The 27,690-nt window shown below is 48.3% G+C and overlaps 1 protein-coding gene across 1 annotated transcript in view; it reads right to left on the reverse strand.

Annotated features, from left to right (window-relative positions):
- The window catches only part of LRP6 (LDL receptor related protein 6), an 880,431-nt gene that overhangs the window by 89,236 nt on the left and 763,505 nt on the right, over positions 1 to 27,690 (reverse strand). Inside the window, exons 20-21 of the mRNA XM_085652091.1 lie at positions 25,949 to 26,179; positions 7,010 to 7,146 (exon numbers count right to left, since the gene is read on the reverse strand). Of these exons, the coding sequence (XP_085508217.1) occupies positions 7,010 to 7,146; positions 25,949 to 26,179 (368 nt within the window). The remainder of the gene's footprint in view (positions 1 to 7,009; positions 7,147 to 25,948; positions 26,180 to 27,690) is intronic.

The following is a 27,690-nucleotide window of genomic DNA, read 5'->3' on the forward strand; positions in this document are numbered from 1 at the left end:
GAGGTGGGGGTGGAGAAGGCGGTGGGGGTGGAGAAGGCGGAGGGGGCGGGGGTGGAGGAGGTGGGGGGAAGGTATTCTGAAAGGAGAGGTAGCAGAGTCCTTCCTCTTTGGAGGTGGAGGCGGAGCCGGTTTGTCCAAATGTCTCTTTTTGGAAGAGAGTGCCAAATGTCCAGTTTTTGGATCCCTGGTGAGAGTTTTATGTAAGGGATTCGGTGTAAATAGTTCCTGTGACAGTGTTTGGTCAGTCGGCGACGAAGTCTTCGGGGCCGATGACTTTTTAGGCTTGTTCGTGCCAGTTTGCTTAGCACTGGGCTTGGGAACCTCCGATTTCTTGGTTGGCGCCGAGGTGGGCTTCGGCTTGGAAGTGTCGGTGCCGAGGGCCTTATGGGGTTTGGTCGGTACCGAAGATGGTGTCGGTACGGAAGCGCTGGGTATCGACCCCGAGGACTTTGGTGCGGAGCTCGGTGTCGAGGTAGAGGCCGGTTTCTTTTTCGGTGCCGAAGTGTGTTTCTCGGCACCGCTGGCAGGCTGGCTCGAGCCCGAGCCGTCGGAAGGCTTATTTGGCTTCTTCACCGGGCACGAAGGTGGGGTGTGTGAAGCAGTGTCTCTGGTCTTGCCTAGGCCCAGAGGCGAAGGCGTGACCGAAGCCTTTTTGGGTGTTGGCGCGGGTGTGGGGGGGGAGGGGGGGGGGGAGGTATATTACTCACGACCCTCTGCGCTGGAGTGATGTCCTCCACATATGAGTCGTTGGCCTCGGAAGCACTGACTAGGTCTTCTTCGGTGCGCTGCTGTCCCGGATCTTCAATGTCGTCTCCGAAGATATCGACTGGAACGGAGGTCGAGGAGTGTGCCATGTTTCGTCTGGCTCTTCGGTCCCGAATAGTCTTTTTCTGAAAGACTTACAGGCCGGACTGTCTCGAGCCTCGTGTTCAGGGGAGAGGCAGAGGTTGCACACCTCATGAAGATCGGTGTGGGGGAATTTGGACCCACATCGAGGGCACTTCTTGAATGGAGTTCTTTCCATCAGCCGGGACCGGAGCTTGGGTAGACCCTAGGCCGCCGTCGACGACTGGAACCGAAGATTTGTCGATGAGAAGGTGCGTTGATTGAGGAGATCGCGATCAAAACACTACCGCGATGTGAGGTGAGGATTCCGCTTCGATTGTCGAACTGGAAAATGTTCGGAACCGGAGCGCGAAGATTACATCCGAGCCCGATGGCGGAAAAAAACAATCTGAGAATGGAGCCGAAGCCCATGCGCAATACGATCCAAAGGAGGAGTCACCGACCTCATAACTTCCAAAAGACTTTCCAAGAGGAAAAACACACTGCAAACATCCGGGCCCAACACCAGATGGCGATCCATGCAAAAGTGTGTAATCTGCAGCTCATATGCCTCGAACACACACACACACATATATATATATATACACACACACACACTCACTCCTGGGTTCCTGCGCAAGAGCTGGACTACTCGGTGCTCATGACTATTGATGAGTATCCCCTGGAACCTGGAAGAGAATCTACATTACAGCTGAACCATAAACTCACTTATTTGACTGTTTCGTACCACCGTTCCAAAATCAACTTTGGAGCGCTTTATAGTGTGCACAATGTGTTTGGATCCCGAAGGACTTTCCCCAATTTATAGCAAGGCTAGACAGAAAACTAATTTGCATATATTCACGGATCAGGATCGCAGATATACACCACTAGAACACCTACATGTACAGAAATTAATAATTTAATGTCTGTAAAACTAAGAGCACTACTAGTGTGATGTTTTAATTAGCAGGTCAATGGCTCAAAATGGATGAAGTTGATGATTGGGTTGGAATGAGTCTGCTGTTAGTATGGTCTGTGGAACAGGGTCTTTGAAGGGCCGTCTTTTTTGACACCATTTTGAGGGTTTCACCACTGCAGAGAGCAATGAGTACACCTGTTTACCAACACTAGATCGGTTAAGAGACCCTGCAACTGGTTCCACTGACTTGCTAAGCACACCTGAAGGGGACGCATGTAAAGCCTGGCATGGGGAACAATCATGATGCAAGAAGCCATCATTCCCAGCAGCTGCATATACACTCGAGCTGGTAGTGAGTGAGTGGGCTGAAACTGAAGAATGAGAGACTGAATATTGCGAATTCTGGCTGCACTGGGGAAAGCCAGGGCTTTGAGCATCTAAAGTGGCTCCTAAGGAAGGTTGAAGACGCAATTTCAACACATTGACTGTGAACCCCAGTTGGTGCAGTAACTGTGGTTTTATGTGAGTGTGCTGGAGACACTCTGGGTATGTACTGGCTTTGATGAGCCAGTCGTCCAAGTACGGAAAGACATGAATGTGTTGTCTTCGTAAGTGAGCAGCGACTACTGCCAGACATTTCGTAAAGACTCTAGGAGCAGTGGTGACTGAATGGGAGTACCTTGAACTGGTAATGCTACTCCGCTACCACAAATCTGAGAAATCTGCGATGAGAAGGATGTATTGGAATGTGGAAATACACATCCTTTAAGTCTAGAGTAGACAAAGTCGCCCTGTTGTAACAATGCAAGCACTTGTTTAAGCGTCATCATGTGAAAGTGGTCTGATTGTATGTAAAGGTTTAATTCTCTGAGGTCTAAAATAGGTCTGCGTGGACCGTCCTTTTTGGGTATGAGAAAGTACAGGGAGTATATGCCCGACCCGTGATATTGTAGTGGTACGGGCTCTATGGCTGAATCTCTTGGTTGAGGAGGTGTAAATGGTCTGGTGACGTTGTGTGAATGTTGAGGAAGGTTTGGAGGATTATTGGTACGCTCCAGGCAATAACCAGACTGGACAATTCCTAGCACCCATTTGTCTGTAGTTATCGATTGCCAGATGGGTAGGAATTGTGAAATATGCCCCTGACAGATGTTAAATGATTGTAGGGGGTGGGGGTGTGGGGAGTGTAGGCAAGTCACTGTTTGGTATTGGAGGGGGAGGTGCGTGTGTTGGAACCTCTACCTCTGCCATTGTTGCCTCTGTAGCCCCCCTCTGAAGAAACCCTTAGAGGCAGAGGGCTGATTGTTCCACTTGTATGGAGTAGAGGCAGTGTCTGCGGAGGTATTCCTGGACCCCCACAATAGAAGAAGCGCCGAAAGGAACCCCGGCCAGAAGGGGACTGTAGGGCTCCGATAGACTTTGCAACGTCTGTGTCCTTTTTTAACTTTTCTAAGGACGTGTCTACAACAGGATCAAAGAGGTGTTGTTTGTCAAACTGCGTGTTAAGAATATAGGCTTCAACTTCTGGTTTAAAGCCAGAAATGTTTAACCATGCATGCCTTTTTAGTAGCATGCTGGTGTTGACTGCTCTAGCCAGTGTCAGCCCCTAATGGAATTGTTAGAGATGAGCTTTCCCTCTTGCACTAGGTCTTGAGCTTTGGACTTGTGCTCATCAGGCAGGAATTGGAGCAACTGCTCCATTTCGTCCCAATGCACCCCATCGTACCTGGCTAAAAGGGCTTGGGTGTAAGAAATGCGCCAGAAATTTGCAGCTTGGGAGGCTACTCTTTTCCCAGAGGCGTGTATCAACAGACTATTTGAACGGGGGTGGAGTGTAGGAAGCTGGCTACTATACCAAAGTGAGGTATAGTGTGCACAGAGTCCAGTGGAACCCAAAAGGTAGGCAGAGGTAAACGTAGACAGCACCTTACTCTCCATTTGTGGTAGTGTGGGCGAGCAGTAAGTCTTTATCAGAGGCTAGTGTTAAGCATTTGTTGTACACACTCAATCAGCAAATGAATGTTACACAAAGACTGAACTAAGACCAATTTTGTATGTATAAAAAATATTTTTAGTTATTGTATTTCCTAGAACCAAGCACGCCTGGCACAGGTGAGTAATTTATACTTTGCAGTAATAATACAGTTTGAATTGCAGTTGTATATATACTTTGGTTTGGTTACAGTACAATTACTGGTAATGCAATGCTTTGTAATATTGTACATATACTTTGTATTGGCTTTTCAATAGGATGGCAAGTAAATTACTTTACACATTACTTTTTTTTTTACACAGTATAGTATACCTGGATACTGCACTGGGACATTTCCTGTAAACAGGAAAGTAAAAGCCTTTTGGTTATTTGGTTACAGTTTTAGAGACATTTATAGATTTTTTAACTCCACACTTAGAAACGTTTTCACAGAAAACAGTCAATGTTATCCTACGGGAGGAAATAGTGTTATCGGTTCACAGGTAAGTACTTTGTTGTTTTCAGGGGTCCCCCAGGGTCAAGGATGCACTCTTGTTACTCCCTCAGTGGCACTACGGCGGCCGGGTGCAGAGTGCTGAGGCCCAATGTTATCCAATGGGGAATAAGGTTCCTCCGGTTGGTGGATAAGGGTCCTCCGGTTGGTGGCTGCTTACGAGCAGGCCACAAGATTGTGAGAGCAAAGCTCCTGGACTGAAGCTCAGGGCAAATGGGTGTTCAAGGTAGCACCAAAGGAACGCCCTCATCGGAACTAGGGCGGTCGGGTGCAGGTTTGTCATCGGGTGCCCTGTTACTTTCAATGGGGAGTATCCGGTTTGCAAACACACTGCAGGCTCGGGGACAAAGGTTTTCTGGGTGCGACCACCACTTTGAGAGCTAGGTTGAGCTGCTCGGGGTTGGCTAGACACCGTTGGTTGGGCCACCCAAGGCCGTGGGGCGTCGGGTGCAGGGTGTCTTTTAGGGTAGGCTCTTACCAGCTCCTGGTTGCGGTTGGAGGGACCTTCCGGATTGAGGATGCAGGCATCGGCTGGAGGCAGGTTAGGGGTCCCTGGATCTTGGGTCTGGATCGGGTGGAGACCTCCTCGTGGTTTTGGGCCACTCGAACTTGAGCAACGGGTGCAGAGTGGTGCAAACTTGGGGATTCTCTGCAGTCTGTTGGTGAGCAAATCCAGTGTTCACGGGAGACAAAGTAATTTCTTTGTAATGCAGGGCAAGTACGGTCAAAGGAGGTGGGGCCGAGTCGGGTTTTGGCTTCGACCCCGAAGGTTTCGGCTCGGTGCCTAACTCGACCCAGAGCCGGAAGGCTTTGACGCATGTTTCGGTGCCGAACCCGAATGCGAGGCGTTGGAAACATGTTCTCGGTGCCGACCATGGCCCGAAGGCAGAGGTGGATCTGGAGCCTTTTTCGGCAGCTGAGTTGGACTTTGGGGCAAGGGAGGATCGGTACTCACAACACGCTGACCTTGCGGAATATCTTCGTCCACAACGGAGGCAAACTCTGAGACAGAGACAGAGTCCTTTTGTTCTTCCTCTGCCCCTATGGCATATACGGTTTCTTGTTCAGAATCTTCTCCGAAGAGGTCCGGAATGGAGCAGTGTTCTGAGACTGTATGTCGCGACGTCGAGCCTGACTGTCGTGGAGCGTTTTCTTGGAGAGGTAAGATTTACACGTGTCTCAGTATTGTTTGTTGTACTCCGGAGATAAGCACAGGTTGCACACTTGGTGCGAGTCGGTGCCCGCGGGTACTTTGCGAGGAAACGAGGGCAGAGTTTGAATGGAGTCTGTTCCATCGACCACGAGGCGGACCGACGCAGGTAAGCCCAACGGCCTTCCACGAGTTTCCCGGTCAAAACGTTTTTTGTCTTAATACGATAAGCTGAGAAAGGCAATACGTGATCGAAAACAATACAGTCGAGGTTAAGTGGATTGCACACCGGAGGGGACCCAAGAAATGGTGTCGAACCAGAGCGCAGTAATTCACATCCAGGCCCGATGGCAGAAAAAAACAATCTAACAATGGAGTCGATGCCCACGGGCACTATCACCGAAAGGAGGAGTCACCTACCTTGTGACTGGAAAGACTTCTTCGAAGAAAAACAACTTGCAAACATCTGGACCGAACACTAGATGGCAGGAGTATGCAAAGCATGTGATCTACAGCTCATATGCCTCGAACATTCATTTATATGTATGATGCTAATGGAACCGGGTAGATCAAGGAAATTCACCCCACAAAAAGTTTGTATCCTCCGGCGGCACAGCACCAATAACATTAAAACCTACTCCACAGAATCAAATGCCTTTATAGCACCCAACAGGATAGCGACTATTTCCAAGTCTGCATCAATTTGATGGACTAATGTAAAAATTGTGTAGAGGTTATGTGAAGTTGATTGGGGATGAATCCTACCTGTTCAGGGAAGACAAGGTCAATGAACATGGGGAGCAGCAAAAAAGCAATTTTTGCAGCAAAAATCTTAGTATCGATATTAATAAAAAAGGTCAGTGGCCGATATGATTCATATTGATGGGGGGACTTTGCCTGGGATAAGAAGGTTGACCGGTAGGGCTTCCCGCCTCCCATATCAATCAATCAGGATTTATAAGGCGCAGCTGATCACCCTCGAGGGTATCCAGGCAATGAGGCCATTGTTGCGTCGGGTGGTATCAATCTAACAGTCAGGTCTTGAGTCCTATCAAGAATTCCAGAAGAGAGGATGAGGTTCATAGGAGAAGGGGGAGGTTGTTCCAGGATTTAGCATTGAGTTAGGAGAAGGAGTGTCTTCCACTGTTGCTTCGGTGGATGAGACTGGGGGTTGTGGAAGTTCAGGTGGTGGTTGATGTATGCTGGTCCTTGGTTGTGTGGGACTTTAAAGGCGTGAATCAGGAAGTTGGCCCTTGTAGTGAAGGGGGCTTCTGAAAGCATGAGAATGAGCTGAGTGCTGTCTGAGCAGGATGCATTTAATTTTATAAGAAGAGTATTTCTGGCAGACCAAAAATGGAAATTAATAGACCAAAAATATTCCTAAAGTGGTCTGAGATCCTCCTTCGGACAGCCGAGGCACTCTACCAAGCAGATGACCCTAGACTCTTAGAGCCATAAAGCATACTTATGTATTGAAAACGAATCACTAAATAGATTCCAATAAGTCAAAACTCTTATAACCATAAACAATACCTTATTCATCCTGTTGCACAAGATCATCTTGTGGTATCTTTTCTAGAAATAAAGATCAAAAATATAATACAGAAATACATTTTCATTACTTACTGGAGGGAAATAAGTGCCCTTGGTGCTTGAAGAACTGCTAGAAGATGCTCCAGTTACATGTGCCCTGTCGTAGGGAGGTCCACTACTTCCACCCATAATGCTTAGGGAGCTGATCACAGATTTACCTCGAGACATTCCTACAAAATAATAAACATATAGAAACTAAGAAAAACATTGTTTCTGTAAAGTGTAATAGAATCTTGAACCAGAAATACAAGGGGAATAACAGTGAGAGATAGTGTGGGAGATTAGCAACGCAAGTTAACAAAGTCTGACTAAAGATGGAACCAATTTTCACCTTTATAATACCATTACTGTAATGACTCAACTGGTTCTGACCTTTGGAAATTGAACATAATGGAAGGCAGAAACAAACCAGGCCCATTCAAAGAAGTGCTTTCACCAGGACTAACTGCAGCAATTCTAGATATTCTTTTTGCCTCCAAATGTTATTACATTTATTTATAAAGCCCAAAATGATCATTCCACAAAGCTTCCTGGCATCTACTATCAGGCAAGGCCCCAGACTTAAGAGGCCCGATAGCAAAAGGTGGCTTTTAGAGCTTTGGGAAATTAAGTTAAGGTTCTCAAACTAAGTGCAGGCCACGAAAGACTGAGTTTCAAGGTTTCAAGACTAGACACCTGAAAGAACTGCCATTCAAACTAACTACCCTAACAAGGAACATGCATAAATCAGGAAGTGCAGAGAGCTGCCTAAGGAATGTTTAGCAAATCTTTTCCCAAGGCAACAGCAGTCAGCTCTATAACGGACTTTATGAAACAGCCAGGCAACCTTGAATAAAATTATCTCTGTCACTGGCAACCAGTGTGAAGTACAGTTAAAGCTCATCAACCCAGTAGCTTTTCTTACAGCAAATTTTCAGGGCAACTGTAATTTGGTTAAGGCAGATTCCCAAGCAACTACATAAGATGATATAGGAATAGATTGTGGCTAACATATTGATGGATATGTTGATCTGTAAGCACGAGAAGATAGTATGTAATCCATGCACTGTGTAATCTCATTCACTGCTATAATCTGTTTTTCTTTATTAATAAAAATAATTTCTAATAAAATATTGATGGATAGAATTCTGGAGTGGAAGGCCTTAGCGAGAGAAGGTACAACTTTCCCAATTAGGTGTAACATGGTGAAACGTGGATGAGGTCACACGGACTGGTCTTCATCAAGCCAAACACCTAGAGATTTTACTTCTACAGATACAATTGGTGGGGACCCCAATATGGTAGGCAAGATATTGTTTTTTTTAAAGATCTTTATTTTTCCCAATAATCAAAACTACTTGGATTTGAAAGGGCATGTGAGGCATCAAACTAAATGCACAATGAAATAAGTGCCATTGGCAAAAGAGAACTGAAATCGTAGGAGGCTATCAGATTGGTGAAGGAGCAAAAGTAAATGTTGAATAGTTTAATAGAAAATGAGGTATACAGACGTACCCCTCTGCCTTTGGCATACACATACACACTAAAAGGGAGTAAGTTCCCCTAATACATGGGTGGCTGATGTTGGGAACTTCTCACTGTGGATTTGGGACTCTTGCTAGTTGCTCCTGCAGGCAGTTCTCATCCTGCGTAAAATATAATGCATACGGGTCCGGCTTAGCCTGCTGAAGCTTCATTTGAGGCTTGTGCAGTCCAGGACATTGCTAGGTCTCATTGCACATACATGCAGGACATTGATAGGTCTCATTGCGCATACACGGCACAAGCTTCTGCATTTGGGCAACATGACCTAGTACTCTTCAGCTGAGTCTTTACTGTTGCCAACTTGCAAACAGGATAAAAGTTTGCTCCTCCCTGTGTATCCACTCAGTTCAGAACCTTAACTTCTGTGTCTACTTGAGATCGTTTGAAACAGTGATGCACACTTGACTTTTTATCCTTGCCACGCTCTTAATTGCCACAATAAAAGCTGCTACACTCCAAACAGTTGAGACTAATGCAATAAAGATTTACACTTGTTTAATTGCTTCTCTGGCGTTCGCTCAAAAATAATTTCTGCAACCGTGCTTCAGGTGCACTTCCTTGCCAGTCTGGGAAGTGAAAACGTACTACAAAACATATTTCCTAGAGATTTTAAGGAATTATGTTTTACAAATGCTTCTTCTTGCGGTTTTAGTTCTTCTTTATTTATCTGCTTGCAATGTTTTGTTTCCATCATTGTCGCCTGCTTTCATAAGCAGGAGGTTGTGTAAATTAACAAGCAAATGTTTTTACACTGATAGGACTGCACAGTGGGTAAATATAATTGCTGCAGAAAACTGGATGCAACCAGTTTGTCAAACAAATGAACCCCATATCAGCCTTTTGGAGTGAATCAAGTGTGCATTTCTGAGTTTAAGTGATATGTCATCATGAATGTAACCTTAGCGCAGTCTTACTCTTATTCTTAACCAAGGTCCTGCAACTTAAGCCGATCGTGAACTTGATAAGGTTTTACTCTCCCATCTCCACCCCTTCTATGGACTTCTAGTGTTACTGTGGGAAGTCTAAACTTCTTGATGCTGCTTCTGACTCTTTTTGTGATCTTGGTGGGCCAAATAGCACCTATTAATTTGTTTTGCACCCTGGTTTTGTTTAGTGCATCGTGTGACCGTGGCAAGTGACTTTACTTCCCTTATTCCCATTCATACCCACACTCAGATACAGAAGGACCTTGCTTAATCACTTGCTTAGGAAAGGTGGCACACACAAGTTGCCAATTTCTGGGTCATCCTAGTTTGAAATATTCTTTTTTTCCGTTATTGTTCTCCAAGCGTAATTTCAGGAAACAACCTAAATCTATGCTCCTATGGATGTTTTGGGTGTGCAGTCTACCCTTGGCTTCACAACACTCACCCCTCATGTGAATAATTTAACCTTGCCATACTTCCAATTAACATACATTCTTTTAACTTCATTACAATATCTTTATAGTGCCATTTGTACAGCCCACAACAATTACACGTTCTGCCTCAGTTGAAACCACACAAATTCTCCGTGCATGAAATATGTTAATACCATGTATGAAAACGGGTGTTTGAGGATTCGTAGTCCACACATCTAAATCCACGCTTCAAAGACAAACAGTTATATATTTGAATAGATCCTGCCTCAGCTGAACTGTCGTATAAAATGAGCCATTTGTGCTTCAGTCGAAGGAGCAAACGTTTCTCCTTTATTCAGGTCTCTGTGCACAAAGCAGGACGCTTGGTCATTTTATTATGTAGAGCCTTCAGTAGTGCCTCGTATTGGAAGCATGTCTTTGATACAAGAGTAGATTTAACCCTTGGGGGTGGGCAGGGAATGAAGTACCACTCTGTGACCCAATATATCCTAAGCCTCAGTTTTTTTTTTTTAAATCTGTTTTTACTGTCTTATAAAGCCACACATAGTCATCATACAGCAACGAATAACATTATACCTTACATCATATCATCAATGTCTGTACTCCCATAGGCTCCTTCAAAAGCTGATACAATATAAATTAATGCTCAATAATCGTCTCATCGTACATATACCAAGTATAATAGGAGCACATTGTCGACACTGTTACGTCTACCTTTTAGCAATGTAAGTCAATAAATGAACAATAGGCTAACCCAATCAAACTCCCTCTGCTTTCGGTGTGCCCAATCTTCCAATCTCAGAATTTAATATGTACATCAGGTACTACAAATCTCGTTTCGGGATATCTTGGGGACCATCTCTGCCCTTCGCCATGCATTTCATGTTATCACATTCACTCATCACCGTACCAGGCCCCTACTACCTTTCCTACTCCAGGTCCGATCAAGGGGAACCCTCTGGAGTCACCTCAGTATGGCCCACCTCCGAGTCAGTTTCAGGTATCTGAAGTGCTACCACTAAGGCTTCCCACGCCCTGGCTGCCTCCAGCGCCTTCTCGTTATTAGTACGTATAGCCTGCTGCAATCTAACTGTACTCTCACTTTTGACCCATTTGAGTAACTCCGATTTCCACTTCCCTATCGTAGGCCCCCGTCGCGACTTCCATTGGGCCTTGATCTCTCTCTTAGCCAGCAGTAAGCCTAGGTCCAGAAACTTGCTCGTGATTTTTGTCTTAGAGGTGTGTGGGAGCCAATGTAATATACAGGTACCCATGTCAGTGTCTATTCGGCGCTCTGTAATGCCACAAAGCAGTTCAACTACTTCGTTCCAATATGTTCCCAATTGTCCGCAAGTCCACAGCATATGAGGTAACTCTGCCCCCTCTAGGCCACAGTGAGGACACTGGGCAGTATCCATCCTGAAATATCGATTGATTCTGGCTGGGGTTACATAAGCCCTAGTCAATATAAAGAAATTTATTAATTGAAACCTAGCATTCCGTGTGCTCTTCCAGGCCCTTCGGATCAATTGAGCCCACGTTGCTTCCGGTATTTCCTTCCCAAACCCCCCCCCCCCCCCCCATTTTCCTCGTAACTCCATCAATGGGCGCAGGCCTTCTGTGCTGAAGCGCCTATAGAGACATGTAATTGCCTTAAACGTCCCCGCAGCCATCACCACGTATTGACACGTCATACAGGTTTAGGGCTCTGAGAGCCCTTCCTTCCAGTGGCACTGTATAGCTGAGATCAGCAAATAGTTCCCTCACGGCAGATCATACCTTTCCTGTAATGTTTGAAAAGGCAGTAGCACCCTATCTTCATACAAATCCCCCATGACCTGGATTCCCACCATTTCCCAGTCTGCTAGTGCCGACCAATCCCCCCCATGTGGGAGGGCAGTGCACATGCCCAGGGGAATCTCCAGTGCATATGGGCGACTGTCGTTGACTCTGCGGTGGCTCAGATTCCAACATTGTCGTAATGTCCACTCCTCAGCAGTGAGCGACCCAAGGTGCAAGGGTTGTTGTAACACAGTAAATGAGAGTACATGCCGTAAACTTCACCGACCCTCTTGGCCCTCTGGGCCACGAAATTCTTGAGCCACTGTGAGAAAGTGCCATCTTTCTTGCATGGTATGCCCCCACCTTTTGCTGAATACACTTTGAATGAGTGTGCCCAGGGCCTATGTTCCTTCCCTAAAAACTGTGCTGAAACCTAAAACCCAAATTAGCAAACACTGGCCACATGTCAGCCCCTGGTAAATGGTACGCTAGGTACCCAGGGCCTTGTGACCAGGGAAGGTCTCTAAGGGCTGCAGCACTTATTGTGCCACCCTTAGAGGCCCTATACCCTGACACAAACACTGCCCTTGCAGGCTGAGTGTCTGGGTATAGGACAAAACAGAGAGTCGACATGGCACATACCCACAACACACACTGCCCTGGCATACATCAGCCACCCCTTTAGCTGGGTGCCCTATGCCAGTGGTGTGGGTACAGGAGCATGAGCCCTGTGCCCCTACAGTACCCAGGTCCATTCCTGGGCACTGTAAGTGCAGTGCTGCCATTTAAGAGCATATGGTGCTGGGAGATCGTCAAACACGAACTCCACAGCACCATGGTGGCTCCACTGAAGATTGAGAAGTTTGGTATCAAACTTCTCAGCACCTTAAACCCGTACTGATGCCAGTGCAGGATTTCATGTACAAAGCACGACAGGACATCTTAGAGATGCCCCCTGAACCTAACCTACAATCCACGTCTGGTCTGAGGGGCTGCCTAGGCTGCCACACAGCAGACATGTTGCTGGACCCCTGGGTAGAGAGCCATCCGCTCTCCTGGGCCTGCAACAATGCACATACTGGGCGAGGTGCTAGGTCTCCTCCCCCAGGATGGGCAGGGGAAGCTTCAAAGGCATGCCGCTTTTGTGAGCTTTTCCAGGCCACTTGCTGTACTCAGCAACTGGCTCCTACCGGTTCTAAACCCCCACTCTGGCGGGAAGACTGGCCGGAAACCCCAAGGAAGGACAGGGGGGTGTGCCAGCCTCTGCCAACCCCGCATCTCAGGTGGGGGAGGCGAGGTGAAGCACATCCCGGGCTCTCGCCATCTTGAAGATGGGGAGCCCTGCCCAATCAGGACTAGGCCTCTGCACCCCCCTCCCACAGGAGAGTGGCCGGATAGGAGCTGTACCCACCCCTAAACGCCCCTACCTGTAACGCCCCTAAATTTAGTATTTAGGGGCAACCTGAACCTTCCTTCCTTAGATTCCAGATTCCGAAACAGCAAAGAAGATCAAGAATAAAGAAGACCTGCCGTGCAGCTGCTAACAAGAGGAAGACCCCAACTGCTTTGGCCCCAGACCTACCGGCCTGTCGACCCTCGAACCTGCTCCTGCTAAATCCTGGCATCTCCCGTGGCCAGCAACCTCACAAAGCCCGGAGGACCTGGCTACCTTGCGACTCTGCGCATCTGGGACTCCCACGAGCAGTGGCACTGCTCAAAGCAAGTAACAGACCCCTGGCACCAGCCAGGAACCGCAAACCCTGCACACACTGCACCCGCCAAGCCTGGCCTGTGCTGGTGCTGGAGTGGACAAAGACCCCGAGGACGTTCCCCCCCAGCGACTGTGACCCCGAATCCGGCACCCAAGGACCCCCTCAACGCTCCTGACGCCGCCTGCAGCCTCAGAACCAGGTACCCCCCCAACCGCGATCAACAGAGGGTAAGATTTCCCCTGCACCCGGCGCCCTGCGGCCCCCTGTGCCCAACTCCTGGGTACCTACCTATCCTCCAACTACCCAACTTACCTCTCGAAAGTGGTGGTGCACCTGAAGAATCTTCGTCCCCGAGCTTGCAGCCTTTGTTCGTTCTTGAGCTTTTCCATTGCAATCCATTGAGAGCCCGACTGCCCAAAAGCACCCTGCACCCAGCCGCCCGAGTAGCCCTGGCAGTGGAACTTCTACTCCTACCTACTTCCCCATTTGCCCTGAGCAAGTGAACAGGAGCCTAGCTCCCACAGCCGCGTGGCCTGCCAGTCAGCAGCCACCAACCAAGGGCCCCCTGCCTTCCCTAGGATAACATCGGGCCTAACTCACTCTGCACCCAGCTGCCCCTGTGCCGCTGAGGGTGTAACAACTGTACTTACCTGACCCTGGGAGACCCCCCCGAGTCTATGCCCAGCACCTTAACTCTGCCAGTCGAGTACTTACCCAAAAGCCGGTAACTTACTTTTCATCCATTGGGTAACATTGGCTGGTTTCACTTTAAAATTCTTCTAAGTGTGGAGTTTCTAAACTTTAAAATATTCACCTAAAATCAACCGAGTAACGAAATCGAAAATACTCACCTGCTATTTGGAGAGTTCCCAGTCCTGGATCTTGGTGCCCAGCACTGGCCCTGAAAAGTAATTACATGCATACTTACGCTAACTCAATTTTCTCCCATAGGAAACCATTGACTGTTCTTCTGTGAAAGTGTTGATTTTTGCAAACTACAAATATTCTTTAAAAATCGTACCAACTGTGAAAACGTAATTACTTACCTGTGTTAGATAGATGACCCAGTACTGAGCCTGGGAGCCCAGCACTGCATTACAAAAGTAACGAGAACATACTTTACCTGCAAGTTGAATTTCCATCCATAGGATAACATTGCCTAGCTGTTGCTGAAAAAGTTTGTGTCGATTTTGCAAACTTCTAAATATTCGTTAAAAATCGCCAGTATAACCTAAACGCCTTCTCTCAACTGCTTACAGGTGGCATACTAGTGCTGGATCCAGGATCCAAAACTGAACCCGAAAAAGTAACCATAACCCCACTTACCTGCTAAGTGAATTTCCTCCCATAGGATAACATTGGTAATTTGATTAGAAAAAGTTTCTAAGTGTCACCTTTTAAAAGACCAAAATATTGCTTAAAAATCACAACAGTAACTAAAACGTATTTACTCACTTGTTTCCAAGAACTGTCCCAGGACTGAATCTAGGATCCAGTCCTGGAGTTAGAAAAGTAATCCTGAAAGTAATCAATTGCATTTAACTTAAAATTCCCATTGAGCACAATGTATTATTGTGTTTGAAATTGTGTTGCCTACTGCAACAAACTAACTATTACCTGCAAAAGTCAATTGCCTATTGCAAAGTATTTAACTAGAGCATCTCATTCTGAGAAAGTATATTTTGATACCGATTGTTGGTTCTAAAATAAAACAGTTACATCAATGAGGACATTGTTCCTTGTTGGAGGTGAAACAGGATTAGTGAACACCTACTCAACGGAAAAAGAAGAGGGATCACAGAAAGGAAAGAGAGAAAAAGGTAGAAAGAGAGAGAAAGTGTAGAGGGGAGGGAGAGGTGAAGGGGAAAGGTGAAGGTGAAAAGAGGCAGAGAGAACTATCCCCAGTATCAAGGATCCAATCCCGAAGGGGAGGACTCAGTGTAGCCTCTAGTTTGCCCTCACACACCCCGGAGGATGTCTTGCTTCATCATCGGGCTTTTTATTGCTCCTCGTCAGGCCGGCGCTGCACTGCCCGACGGGCCCCCGAAGGGTCTCTTTAGCGGAGGTCTTTTAAAGAGAAAAGCCGATAGGTGAGTGCGAGTGTGTGAGATAAGGAGAAAAGGATCCAAGGAACAGATGGATTATGTGTGTGCAAAGTGTGTGGATAAAATTACCTAGGGGTGTCCAAATATGCAATTTTAATGTTACGGAGCCCCTGGTAAAGTAAAAAGACCAGAAGGTCAGGAAGTCACAAGTGGGCGTAAAGTGCTTATGTGACTCAGAAAAAGGTCGACATGTTTCACGCCTGCTTAGCCTGTCAAGGTCAGTGGCGTTTCTTCAGGACCTAGCTATGTAAAAGGATGTGCACGATATAGACGGGGTTTCCAGGGATTGGAAGGGTAACCCGCGTCAGTGAAGGTAGTGTTAGGTACAATACTGCGGGGTGAAATGACCTAGTAAGCAGTGTGAGTCTGAGAATGATCTCTTCAGAGCGTACCAAAACTTGTGTTACCTAAAAGGGGATAAAAACGGGGTGGGAAAAGGGGGAGAAAGGTAAGGGAAAGGGACAACAAACACAAACACAGATGGAGGTTTAAGATGATACTGATATGAATAATAATAACAGTATATCAGGTGTAGCGCGGCAAAAACTGTCCGTGCCCCCGATAGTCATCCCAATAGTGGTTTTGCAGTCAGACATCTGGTAGCTCAAAGGAAACATACCAGTGTGCCTCAACAGCAACATGACATCCGTAACAGACACAACAACAAAGAAGTAAAAAAGTAGAAACAACCTCAGGGGTGGAGGAAAGTATTCAAGTGGTCATAAGGCAAACTCGAATCACACGATACGTTTAGTCAGACATGGGCAATAGTACTGACATGGAGACAATCGCATGGTGATAGTCGACTGTAAGCAGAAGCGATGTGCAGGCCCAGATAAGTTGACAAAATAGAACAGTGACTCAAGATACTGTTCCAGTCACGCGTGTGTGCTAAGTCACCCCCGGAGGTGTGAACCGAACATGGGTGACAGGCATATCAAAGGGGACACACGTTATACACAGGCACGCGTACCATGTTGCTTACCCTCGTATGTATGAAAGAGGGCTTTCTAGGCTTGGCCGTGGCTACCCGCGCCCTTTTTGCTAAAATAGAAAAACATATACATGTCGGCAATGTTACCATTGGTGCCCTTAAGCGTGGAACCGATGCGCAAGAATATCGTTTAACGTAGCTATTAGGGTCCCATCGTTGTAGCGTACTCACGGTTGTGTCGGGGGCTGGCTCATTCAGCACCTACCCTCTGCCAGCGGTTGCCTGTTGGGAGTGTGGGCTGTGTTAGGTGTCCCACTGAAATAGCGTTGGAAAAGGCGTCTTCTATTTCCTGTTTAGGTACGTGAGTGTTGCTGACTAACGGCTGCTGTGTGTTGCGCATGCATTGTCGGTAGTATCTTAGGAGGCCCATACTCAAAAAAGGGGTTTGCTGGTCATAAGCGCATGTGCACAGTGGTGTACGCGGCCCTCGTCTTAACAGGGGAGTGCGCCTGCGCACAACGTCAAACACATGAAATCGGGTACGGGGAATGAAGATCCATGCACAAAAAATTATATTAAATATTGGAGCAGGATATGTATAGTAGTCATTATGAAAGGGCCGTGACCTTAATCAGGGGCATATAGTATGTAACTAACAGAAATCCATGTCCCACATAAAAGGTAGTGTATATCCGGGTAGCAAAGCCCTCAAGCGGCTGTATAGTCATGGGTGTAAAGCAAATAGAATATTGGCTCAGGGTGTATACAGGTAGCCTGATTAAAATTCCACCCAAGGTATCTCATCGTTGAGCCCTTCGGTATCAGTATGAAGGCGGAACACCCAGCGTTGTTCCTGGCGCAGAAGAGCTTGAGGGTCCCAGAAAGGTCTGTATTCTAGTAGTGTCCATGATATTTGATCGCAGTTATGTCCAAACTCCAGGAAATGGTTGGTCAGTTTGGTCGCCGTCCGTCCCCGTCGGATGGTACTCCTATGCTCACTTATACGTGTTTTGATGGGTCGTGAGGTCATACCAATATATCGGAGACCGCATGGGCACGTAATGAGATAAATGCAGTTTTTAGTATTGCAGTTGGAGTGTCCTCGTTGTTCCCAGATGAAGTCCTCCAAAGTTAGTCGTTTACTGTGGGTTGTGGTGGAGCAGGCATTGCAGTTACCACATGGGTAGTGGCCTGTCACGGGGGGTAGATTCCACAGCGTGGTACTACGTAAACTAGTCCCTTTTTGTAATGGTCGTGTGTGGACCAGTGTGTCTCGTAGGTTTGATGTTCTTTTGAACGCGAAACGCGGTGGTTCCAATGCCAGTGTGTCGGTATTCAGGATCCTCTAGTTGCGTTTGATGATTTGCTTGATCCTATTGGACAGGGGTGTGAACGTGGTTACACATGTGATTGACTTGCTGGGTCCAGGAGGGATTCCCTGTGGTTGTTACGGGCTCTTTTTCTCACGTGGGCGACGACCCTCTTGGGGTAGTGTCTTTCTAAGAGGTTTATTTCAAGGTGGTTGACCTCGATCTCGTATTCTTGATTGGTTGTACAATTGCGTCGTATCCGTAAGAATTGCCCGTAGGCTAAATTCTCCCGTAAGGCCTTAGAGTGGTGGCTGTTAAAGTCAAGAAGACTATTGCAATCCGTGGGTTTCTTATGTAGTGTAGTCCTGAGTACACCGTTCTTCAGGGTGATCTTAAGGTCCAGGAACGGGATAGTTGTTTCACTCATGGTTCCTGTAAACCGGAGGTGTGGATTCAGTTGGTTGACCCATGCCAAGAAGGCCTCACAGGTAGATCTAGTTCCCTTCCAAAAGATCAGGATATCGTCTATGTACCGCTTCCATATAATGAGATTCTCTTTATATGGGTTTTCGTCTGAGAAGATGTGTCTGTTCTCAAAGGATGCCATATACAGACCAGCCAGGCTTGGCGCAAAGGTACTCCCCATGCTGGTACCTTGTATTTGATGGAAGATAGAGGTCTTGTACATGAAGAAGTTTTGTTTCAGGGCTATGGTGATCAGCTCCAAGATGAAGACCACTGGTGTGTTAGTATCAAGGTCAGCCCTCTGTAGTAGATCGTCAACAACCTCGATGGTAGCGTCTTGAGGGATGTTGGTGTACAACGCTTCTACATCCAAAGTCAGAAGCAGGTTGATAGTTTCGGTGTTTTCCTGGTTGGTAGCCTCTATCAAATTGAGCACGTCCCGTGTGTCCTTGAGGTAAGCAGTGGTGGTCTGGACCAGAGGTCAAAGAAAGTGGTCGCTAAATTGGCTCAGTGGTTCCAGGAGGGAGTTGATACCTGAGACAATTGGTCGTCCTGGCGGGGGGGGGGGTGATGCCCTTGTGTATTTTGGGGAGGATGTAGAAGTAGGGTGTCTTAGGATCATCGTTGATCAAGAAAGCCGCCTCTTGGGGGGAAATCCAGCCCTCCGTGTTCGCCTCATTCATCAATATATTGATCTTCTTGGAAAGTCCCTCAGTAGGGTCTGTATTCAATTTACGATAATATCTGGTGTTGCTAAGTTGTTTCTCACATTCAGCCTCGTAATCAGCAATGTCTAGGAGGACAATGGCACCCCCTTTGTCCGCAGGCTTAATGATGATGGTTTCATCACCTCTGAGTGATTCCAAAGCCCGGCGTGCCTTATTAGAGAGGTTATTGTACGGTGACCCATGTGTCAGTCGATTCGTTTCATTGAGTACGGGCTTCTCAAAGGTAAGAACCTCAGGTGGGACCATAGCGGTGGTGGGTGTAAACTTGGATGGGGGTCTGAGCCCAGAGTCGTTTCTATCCTGGATGGGTTTCCCCTGTAAGAACGCTTGCAGTCGTATTTTCCTAAACAGTTGGTTTAGTTCCTGGTTCATCCTGAAGTCATCCTCCTTCGGGGTGGGGACAAAGCCAAGACCTAGTTCTAGGGTTGAGGTCTCTTCTTCACTCAACTGTTTCTTGGACAGGTTGACGATTAGGGTCTTTGATTTGTCATACTCCTGGTTTGTCTTTGTTGTTGATCGGCGTCTTGCCATTGTACTTGTTTCTGACCTCTTCTTCTCCCTCTGCCTCGTCCCCTGCCTCTGTACTGAAAAGGAGGTGGCAGGTTTGGGAAGAAGGGTTGTGGATAGCCAGGCTGTACGTATCCTGGTTGTGGTCCGTTGAATGCGGGGTACCACATGGGGCCTTGTGGTGGATAAGGAGGGTGATGGAAGCCATAGGGGTGGGGTGGCATGTGTTGGGGTGGGGGCATAAAATAAAACAACCATATATTTTTAAATACAAACCATTGGCCTAGAATTCAGTTCTTGAGTGTGTGAGACCATTTGCTGACTGAGTGTGTACTACAAATGCTTTACACTGTCCTCTGATACTGCCTTACTGCTCGACCAAGCTACCACTTTAGAGAGTAAGGTTATATCTAACTTTAGCCTCTGCCAAACCTCTGGGGACCTATTTGGGAACAGTATATACATAGCCACTTTCCTACAGCCAACGCTTGTGTCAGCCACTGCAGCTGGGCTGCCAGATAGTAAAGTTCAAAATCTGGCACTGCTAGCCCCCATCCACTCTGGGTCTCATCATGGTAGATAATGCCACCAGTTTCCTGCCATTTCCCCATAAGAAGCCGCTAACCATTGACCTAATCTGCCTAAAGATCGCCCCCGGTATACAAATCGGCAATGTCCGAAAATAATATAGCAGGCGGGGGGAGCGCCACCATCTTCAGGAGCGCCACCCTTCCGGCTACTGAAAGCGGCAGAGCACGACAAAAAGTCATATTCCCTCGCAGCCCACGTAGAGCCCTTCCCACGTACCCTTCCAGCAGATCCACAGGGGCATGATAAATCTTGGTCCCAAGATAGGGCAGACACGATGGTTCCCACCGAATTCCCGGCACTCGATCAGGGCCTCCCGCTATTGGAACCACCAGGAAGAGACAAGTCTTCTCCCAATTAACCCCCCAATCCCCACATTTCTCCTTACACCTGCAGTAGGTGTGTCGCTCCTTCCAGGGCCACCCCCGTGTTGGCCAAAAAAATAAATAGATCATCCGCATACAGGGATATATATTGTTCAATGCCCCGCAGGGTCAGGCCCTGATAATGGAGCCCCAACCTAGCCTGTACAGCCAATGGTTCAATAGCTAATGCAAACAACAGTGGGGACAGCGGGCAGCCCTGTTGCGTTCCTCGACGTACTGCACAGGGGGAGGATATAGTCAACCCTGTCTGCACCCTAGCTGATGCATCCCGATACAATAATCCCGTCCACCCCACAAAGGCCTCCCCAAGGCCAAATGCACGCATAGTGTGGTACAGATACGGCCACTCCAGGCTATCAAAGGCCTTTTCTATGTCCACCGAGAGTACCGCAGCACTGGGAGCGTCTCAATGATCTGCATCCAATATGCGGAGGAGGCGCCGTATATTAACGGCTGTGTTCCGAGTTGGAATAAAACCCGCCTGATCACGATGAACCAAGTGTACCATATGGGGCAAGAGCAGAGTCGCCAGAATTCTGCTTAATATCTTATAGTCGGATGTCAGCATGGATAACGGGCGGTATGCCGACCTATCCATTGTGTCCCATCCTGGTTTTGGAAGTGGGACAACAACAGCCTCCCTCATAGAAGTTGGGAGCCTCCCCATTGCCCAGGCCTCTTTATAAATCCTCACCAATTTTGGAGCAAGTATGTCAATATAAGTTAAATAAAATTCAATTGGGAGGCCATCCGAACCCGGTGTTTTATTACGCGCCATGTGCTTAATGGCACTCCGTATTTCCCCCAGTGTAATGTCTGCCCTAGCAGCTCCGCTTGTTCCTCCTCCAACCGGGGCAGCGTTATACCCGCCAAAAATTACTCCAGTGTATAATCGGGGCCCCTCGCGCGACTCCTATACAACCCATCATAATATTCTAGGAACAGGTCATTAATCCCTCACTGGGTATAGACCGGAATTCCCAGCGAAGAGTTCAACGCCAGTATAGGTGTGCCCCGGGGTGCTGGGTTAGCTAACCAAGCCAGCAGCATTCTCTCTTTGTCTCGTTCTGCGTACGCCCGTGCCAGATAAGCTCTATAATCATAACAACGCAACCTCTCTATCTGACTTCATCTCCTCTCTTGCCCCCACTAATTCATCATGCACCTCCGGGCGCTCAGGCCGCTCTCTCTCCAATCCTCGTAGCCAGGTTTCTGCCACTGCCACCTCCCGGAGCAACGTCTTCCTTACACCCGCCTGTTTGGCAATACACATTCCCCTCACCACCACTCACAATATTGCTCAATGCCCGTTTCTATATCCCCTCGGAAGAAGCGTCCTCTAGCGTCTCCGGTCTTAGGCGCCACATTGGGATTGCAGGCCTCTCCTGAACCCACCTAATCGTTAGAAGTAGTGGGTTGTGATCCGATATTGTTCTAGCCAAGTACTCACTGTTGAGAACCTTCGCATGTATGTCAGGTGTGCACAATATGGCATCCAAACGCACATGCAGGTCGTGCAATGCAGAAAAGAAAGAATAGTCACCATCCTCAAGATGTTGCATTCGCCAGGTATCTACCAGTCCCCATCTATCCTGCCAGTCTCTTCTCGCCTTAGATATTCCATGTACAGGGGCATCCGGCAATGGGGGAGGCGACCTATCTATACTAACATCAACTATGGAGTTGAAATCTCCTCCTAATATCACAGGGTCAATCAAGTAAGGCGCCAGCTTCCCTGACGGGAGGGTAAAAAGGGCCATCTGGTCAACATTAGGGGTGTATATACAACATAGTGTTACATCTAAAGAATTCAGTCGCCCATCCCCCCCCCCCCCCCCACCCACCACTACTACTACTACGAACCTCCCTTCTTGGTCAGCAAACTGACGAGTCATCTGGAAGGGTACCCCCGCTCGAACCCATATCAGTGCACCCCTAGCAAACGCGGAGTACGTTGTACCGTAGACATGCCCCCGCCACCTCCGTTGCAACGCGCTACTCTCCGCTCTCTCAATATGGGTCTCCTGCAGGAAGGCTATGTGTACCCCCCTTCACACCAGCTAGGCATGCACCTTGTGATGCCTCCGCATTGTATGCATCCCTCTCACATTCCACGTTAGGCACTTAACATCAAGTAGGGTCCCCATAGTGGTCCTCCACTTACTGGTACCTCACCATGGACACACCGGCAGCTCCTATAACCCCAAACAACTCGCACATCCTTCCCCAACTACCCCTCCCCAGAACAGGTCCTAACAAAATAGCACCCATCCAAATTCTCCACTAAACTACTTCCTCTGTAGCTACCAGGGAACTCTAACGACAACAACAGGGGGGATGCCCAGGGGCCAGACGCCGCTGAATCAAAGTTATACAATTGTCTCGCACCATACCCCATTCCCTGTAACGCCACAGCTCCTGCTGCGGTACCCCGAAGTAGGGGGGGGGGGGCCCTCACCCACAGGCCCTCCCCCCCCACCCCCCACCCGTACCCCCGCCACCCTCACCCCACATTTCACACATCAAGAAAACCAAAGGGGAATGTCAATACAACAAAGCACCGCCCAGTCCTGGAGAATGTCTTACTGTGCTACGCATCGACATGAGGTAATGCGGCGCTCGCTGAATCAGATTCCTCTGATGCTGTCCCAGCTGACCCCTTCTCAGAGTCAGTCGCTCCCCTCGAGTCCGGTCCTTGCTCTTGAGATATCTCAATCACTGCCTTGAGCGCCGCTGTTCTTTCTTTCTCCGTCTGAGATGTTGTTGGTCTCTGGGAACGGAGCCGCCGTCTCTCCGAACGCTGCAGCCGAGGGGGGGGTGGGGGTGCGGCATCCCCTTGGTGGCCCCCCGGCCTGCCTCTCCTTGTCTCACCCTGTAGGACTCCAGCCAGTCCCATGCTTCCTGAGGGGTGCTGAAGAAAAAGGTTTTACTGTCCATGGCCACTCTGAAGCGTGTCGGAAACAGCAGAGAGTATTGCAAACCGTCCGTACGGACAGCTTTCTTAACCTCCAAGAAGGAGGATCGCTGTCGCTGCACATCAAAGGTATAGTCGGAAAACAGCGTCACACTACTGTTATCCACCTTGAATGGACCCACGGTGCGCGCTCTATTAAAAAGAAAATCTCTATCCTTGTAATGAAGCAAGCGTGCCACCACAGGTCTGGGTGGCCTCCCAAGATTCAACGGACGCGCCGGTACCCTATGTGCCCTTTCCAAGGTGAAGAAAGGGGACAGTCCCTCTGGGGCTACTTCTGACTTCAACCAGGTCTCCAGATAGGTCGCCATATCGGTTCCTTCCACTCCTTCTGGCAGTCCAACCACCCGAATGTTGTTCCGTCTGTTCCGCCCTTCAGCCTCCTCAGCTCTCTTTTCTAGGGCTTGCAAGCGACGATGCAAGTCCCCCCCCCCAATCTGTAGCTCAAGTGCCTTGCTTGCTGGAGCCAGTACATCCAAAGTGACCTCGGTTTGCTTCATTCGGTCCGCTAATTTTGCATGGTCCGCCCGGAGAAGGCCCAGCCCCACTGACACCTGCGCTATGTCCTGCTGTAGGGTATTCCTAGTAGCCGCGATGGCCTTGAGTATCATTTCTACTTGCTGCTGCGCCATCCCGCCAGGTTGCGACTCAGACGCCTCCGTCCTCCAATTATCCGTCGTCTCCTCTTCCTGTTCTGGGGTTGCACCCCCCTGCCTGCCCCGCGGCTTCCCCATTGTCGCCCGTTCCTCCGGCCCGGCGATTATGGTGGCTCACCACCAGAACTCCATCAATTCCCAGCTCCTGCCGGTGATAATGCCCAGTCTTCCTCCCACCTCTCAGTAGCAGCCAGACATCCCACGGTCTACAAAGCTCTCAGGGCACACTCCCGGGTTCCTTCTGACTCCATCCAGCGCTGTGCTCAACTAGACCCCCTGGGCCCCCGGGCGGGTCCACCCCCAGGAGCACCCCTCAATGCTGTGTATGGTGGCAATGGCTGCAACTATCCTTGCCACATGTGCAGTGCTCCTGGCGCAGAATGTACAACATGTCCACCACCTCACCTGGCTGTATGTGGTGTTCCAGGGCCCCCTATCCCCGTGTCCTGGTCGGAACACTCAGACAATAGCCTCTGCTCCCTTCCTGGCGCCGCACTGGGAGTGGACTCCCACTGACCAGCAAACCGTTGTCAATCCCTCTAAGTCTCCAGTAATAGAGACCGCTGCCACCTCTCCACCGGCGATGGGCAGATCCAGTACCATTTCCAGAGAGCTCTCCTCAAGCCCCAGTGTGGCTGCTCATGCCTCTTCGCCGCCTTCTCCCGCCACTACAGCAAAGACCCGGGCAGTTCCCCAAGTCCTGGGCCACTAACTGGGGGCTCCTGCGTGACGTGCCAGTGCACTGCTCTGCCTTGCAGGATCCAATGTCGTAGGGGTCTTTCCCCATGCAATCCGATAGCTAAAGTAGTCACGGTATGTCCCAGCAATCAGCCGCTCCTCCGAGGAACAAAATGGCGGTCGCACAGGGACCGCGAGCAGTCTGTGTCCCTCTCAGCCTACGATCTCAGGCAGGGGAAATCCTTTTTGTTATACCCCCAGTTAGGTCCTGCAGCGCGCCGGGGCCCCCGTGACGACACTCACCCTCGCGTTGCTGCCCCCTCGGGTACTCCGCGTGTCGTCAGGAGACGGAGATCGGAAGGGGGGCGGGGGAAGGCTCTGCTTCCCCCTGCGGCCACTGCCGCTCCGGCACCGCTTCAACTGCACCAGCCCTGGACCACTCCAGGAGTCCTCAACGCTCAGCAAGCGACAGTCCAAGCTCCCGCCCCAACACCACACCGAGCCTTCGCCTCCCTCTCTGCAGCTCCTCTCACTGCGGCCAGACCAGGCACCATTTTGAGCGACCAGGCATCTCTGTCCTCGGTCCTCCGCAGCGAAGTCGCTCCCGTCAGCAAGCGGCACCGGGGCCTCCAGAAGCGCGTGCCACGCCGCCAGATGTCTTTTTGGCCAGAAACCACGGTCCCAAATAGGATAATTGATGGGGTTGGCGCAGAGCTCTCAGCTCACGCTGCCATCTGCATCGGCTCCGTAGCCACACCCCCCCCCCCTCCCCCCTATCTTAAGCCTCAGTTCTATATAAAAAAAGTCACCTATTACTACAGGTTGAGCCAGAAATGAGCATAAGAAACTAAAAGTAAGGACTAGGAGAACCTGAGTTCCTACAATAAGTAGCTTCTTACTTTTATCAACGGGATCATCACTACTCCCAACTTTGTCAAGAATAGCTTGTGTAAAGGTAACTCACCAGTACACTTTCCATAATAAATACATGTATCACAAAGCTTATTATTTTGTTTCACATGTATTACTTTTTCTTCAAAACTTTTCACCCAATCTTGCTACTGTTGTCAGTTTGCTGGAAGGCATTTTAAACTAAATGAATCTGGGGGAACACCATTAATTTTAGTGTCCTTTAACAAACTGCTGGGATTACAAAATCATTTCCTCGAAGGTCAAAACAAAAGGGATTGATGAATAAAATCTTACTAACAGTTATCAAATAACATCTGAAAAAGTAAGGTTCAGTGAAATGTTTCCACTTACCTGGGAGTGACCCAGAGAGTGAGCTCGGATGAGGCACGAAGCCGAGTGGTACAGAAGCTGGTCCATGCACTACATAGTCATTGGTCATTGTCTCGCCATCACCTTTCATGCGCGGGCATAGAATCCTCTGACAGATAAAGTACATGCCACCAACTACAAACACTGTAAGGATAACCCCAATGATTGACCCAATTGTGTTGGTAGATGGAGGCGGTGGCTCCTCAGTTGGATCTAAAGCAATAGAGAGAAAATTTGGGTAACTTATAGCTTGGCTACAGCACAAATTATACAACCACCTGACTAACACCCTACTTGTCTGATTCACAAACCCACAACTTAAAAACTGAATTTGTCCAGAAGCGATCTTTGATGAATAAATGATATTTAGTGGTGAAGCGAAATATAACAAGATAGAGGAACACTTCTGTATCATGGCAGCACACAGTCATAATTGCCTTCACTGCAACAAACTGTGTCCTTATCTGGATAGATAATTTCTAATGTCACTACATCACAGTGTACGTACATTTCCTTAGCACCTATGGCAGAGACTAAACAATATGAAGAGCTTGAGGGAGAGTTTGGGTAGGGCTGGCAAAGGAAAGGGAGCAGGGGGCAATGAGATAGAAAGCAGATATACATGTTGGATATTCATACTGTTATCAATTGAAAAATAAGTCTGGATTTTATCTTGCAAAAGCTTTGATGTGAACTATTTGATTCTTGTCAGGGAACAGATCAGGCTTATGTTATTGTAAGGGAACCGGCTTTTCGCAGGTTCACCCCCACTTTTTGCCCCATTTTGGACTACACTGCACTGGTGTAATGGCCCTGAAATGCCCTGCTGAACCGGGACTTCAAGCATGTGCTCTGACCCTTAACATTAAAATAAGTTACTTACCTGTAACTATAGTTCCCCAGTATTGGAATCTTTCATAGATTCACATGCTTGAATCATTCCCCGTCGTCGAGATGGGAGTCCCCAGTATATCAAAACAGCAATGCAAAGTTAGCATAAAGTAGTAAAACAGGCCTAGGCACATTTTAGCTTTGTAAAATATCCATCTCTTTAAGTAAAAGAGACCAAAAACTAGGCTTTAGCCAATTAGAACACACTTCCCTCTAGATACCTTTCACAGCACTAGTGCAATAAGCATAACAGTAAGGGTCTCAGAAGGTGAGCTTCTCCGAGGAGGAGGGTGGGCTGCATGTGAATCTATGAAAGATTCCAATACTGGAGCACTATAGTTACAGGTAATTAACTTATCTTCTTGTGTAATATTGATTCCCCGGAAGGTGTTCTGCTCTTAGTGAAACTCCATTCTGGATAGCCCACTCCAAGATGCACTGAGCTTCCAGCGACAATAGAGGAGACCTTATGCCCCCTTGCTTGTTGCATCGCTGTTGTATTGTCTGTCCTGATGAGAACCGATGAGTTCCATATCCTTGGCAGGAATGATTGCAGGGTTAAAAAAATTGTTCTTAGTTCCAGAAAATGGATGAGAAGGAGTGAATATGCTACTTACCAGTATGCATCTGTTCTTGGCATGTAGGGCTGCTGACATTCATATCTGTGCATAGATCGCCGTCTAGTGTTGGGTCCGGATGATTGCACATTGTTGTCCTGGAAGAGTCTTCGAAGTATCACGAGATAGGTGGCTCCTCCTCTGGACTACAGTGCGCATGGGCATCCTCTCCATCCTCAGATTGTTTTTCGCCATTGTGGCAGTGATGGAGTAGAT

Source organism: Triturus cristatus, chromosome 4_1, assembly GCF_964204655.1.
Source record: "Triturus cristatus chromosome 4_1, aTriCri1.1, whole genome shotgun sequence".
NCBI classification, from domain to species: domain Eukaryota; kingdom Metazoa; phylum Chordata; class Amphibia; order Caudata; family Salamandridae; genus Triturus; species Triturus cristatus.